The sequence below is a fragment of the Gastrolobium bilobum genome, unplaced genomic scaffold, assembly GCF_033153095.1.
Source record: "Gastrolobium bilobum isolate Gb01-03AN ecotype WA unplaced genomic scaffold, APGP_CSIRO_Gbil_v1 utg9015, whole genome shotgun sequence".
NCBI classification, from domain to species: Eukaryota; Viridiplantae; Streptophyta; class Magnoliopsida; order Fabales; family Fabaceae; genus Gastrolobium; species Gastrolobium bilobum.
In genome coordinates this window covers 97552-99613 of record NW_026897666.1, presented here as the reverse complement: position 1 = coordinate 99613, position 2062 = coordinate 97552, and the positions used below count along the sequence as shown (strand labels likewise).

Here is a 2062-nt window from a genome sequence, read left to right as displayed (position 1 = left end):
GAGACGAAAAAGAAGAAATTTGAGAGAATATAAATAAATATGCCGAACCATGTTCGGATAGATAGAAATCGTAAAATTGAGAAATTGGCTAAGTGGATTTATGGGGACCCCTTAGTGACTTGTATTAAGTAAAATAAGATATAAAAATAGTTTAAACAAGTATTCTGTAAGAGTTTACAGTTATGGTCACAACTTTTATTTATTACGCTTTTTACGGTTTTAAATGCTCGCGTGATAAACGAAAAAAGTTTACTCGCATTTTTAATATATGAATTGAGGTGATTGTAACTACACTTAATATCATAATTAATGTTAACAATACCGGTATACAAAGGGCTATTACATTTTATGGTATCAGAGCAGTTTTGTAAGGGAACTCTGATAATGTATAACTGTATTTTGTGTTGCATAGCTATCTGTGAACTGTTTATGATTAAAGTATATGTGATTCCTCAGTGTGGGTCTGATCAGCTCATTCCTTTGTGTTACATATACAGATATCATGAGTAGGGCATGAGGTCGCCGTGGAACTCGAGGTGCAGGTCGTCTAGCAGCACCAGATCATATTACTGCAGTTCTTAATGCTTTGCAAGAAGAGACTGCTGCAAATAGAACCATGACCGAGAACCTGATGAAAAATAATCAGGATATGATGCATGCCTTCATGAATGAGATGAGGGCAGATAGGACTCGGCATAGGAGGGACGATTCTCCTCCGCGTACGTCTACGGTGACTCCTACACCAACACCATCTTTTACGCCATCTGTTACTACTGATCCTACATATGTACCCCATACTTCTGCTGACCCGACTTCTGTTGCTCAGACATCTGGGGCTGTTGAACAAGTTGTTGACGATGCTGCAAATGAGCAAAGGCTCATATCATTTAGAAAACACAAACCACCCGCATTTCTGGGGTCAAAGGACCCGAAGGAGGTTACTACATGGCTGAGGGGGATGGACAAAATATTCCAGGTTATGAGGTGCTAGAATCCTCAAAAGTTATTGTATTCGGTGTATATGCTGGAGGGTGATGCCCACGAATGGTGGTGCAACGCATCTCGCCCTTTTACTATTCGGGGGGAAGAAATCACATGGGCCTTATTCGAAAGATTATTTCATGACGAGTATTTTCCCAGGGATGTTCGGGAAGCCAAGCAAGGTGAATTTGATAAATTGGTACAGGATACCATGACTGTTGATGCCTATGTGGCGAAATTTAATGAGTTGGTTAAGTTTGCAAACTACGGGGGTATGCTGCCGACTCCTGAGTTTTTATCTGCTAAATTTCAGAGGGGATTAAATGAGAAGATAGCAAAGAGAATGTCTAATACTGCCGTGAGAAATTTTGCTGATCTGGTTACACAATGCAAGAGAGTGGAGACTGTTTATAGTAGGTATCCTAAATCTACTGCTATTAAGGATAATGAGATCAAGAAAACAGCTAATTCTAATTCTTCCTGGAAGTATAATAAGGGTAAAGGTTTACTAGTGAAGCAATCTACTGATAGGTTTAAGAGGGGTGGGAACCCTAAGAGTGAAAATACTGATAAAAGTGAAGTTCCTTGGTCTAAGTGCGATACATGTGGGAAGATCCATGGAGGCACCTGTTGGTATAAACAAAATGTGTGTTTTAAATGTGGCAAGCCGGGCCATTTTGCTAATGAGTGTACTACTAGGAAGGAGGTAGCTGCAATGGTCCGGGTGACTGCAGAACCTCAGAAGGGAAATCGAATATATACCCTAGAGTCATTGAATAGAGGGGGAAACCCTCAGACTGGAAAAATGTATGAATTGAAAGAGTACTTCTTTCTAATGATTCATCTAGTATATTATGTGAATATATTTGCGTGAAGTATATAATGTTTGAAAAAGAATCAATGTATGTAAAATCTATAAACCTTATGTTAGTCTAAGTAATGTGAGTTGTTGCTTCATAACCACGAAGTGAAAATGTTATGATTCACAAATAAGTTAAGGTACCATTAAGGGAAAGAGATTATATGATTAGTGAAAGAGCTAATGTACAAATTAATGTGAGACTGTACGATTAGTGTATGA

The 2062-nt window shown here is 38.6% G+C and overlaps 1 protein-coding gene across 1 annotated transcript; it reads left to right on the top strand.

Annotated features, from left to right (window-relative positions):
• The first annotated feature begins 664 nt into the window (after positions 1-664).
• LOC133309137 (uncharacterized) lies at positions 665-1855 on the top strand. The gene is made up of 2 exons (XM_061509876.1): positions 665-984; positions 1141-1855. The coding sequence occupies exons 1-2, from the start codon at positions 665-667 to the stop codon at positions 1853-1855; spliced, it is 1035 nt and encodes a 344-aa protein (XP_061365860.1).
• The last annotated feature ends 207 nt before the right edge of the window (positions 1856-2062 follow it).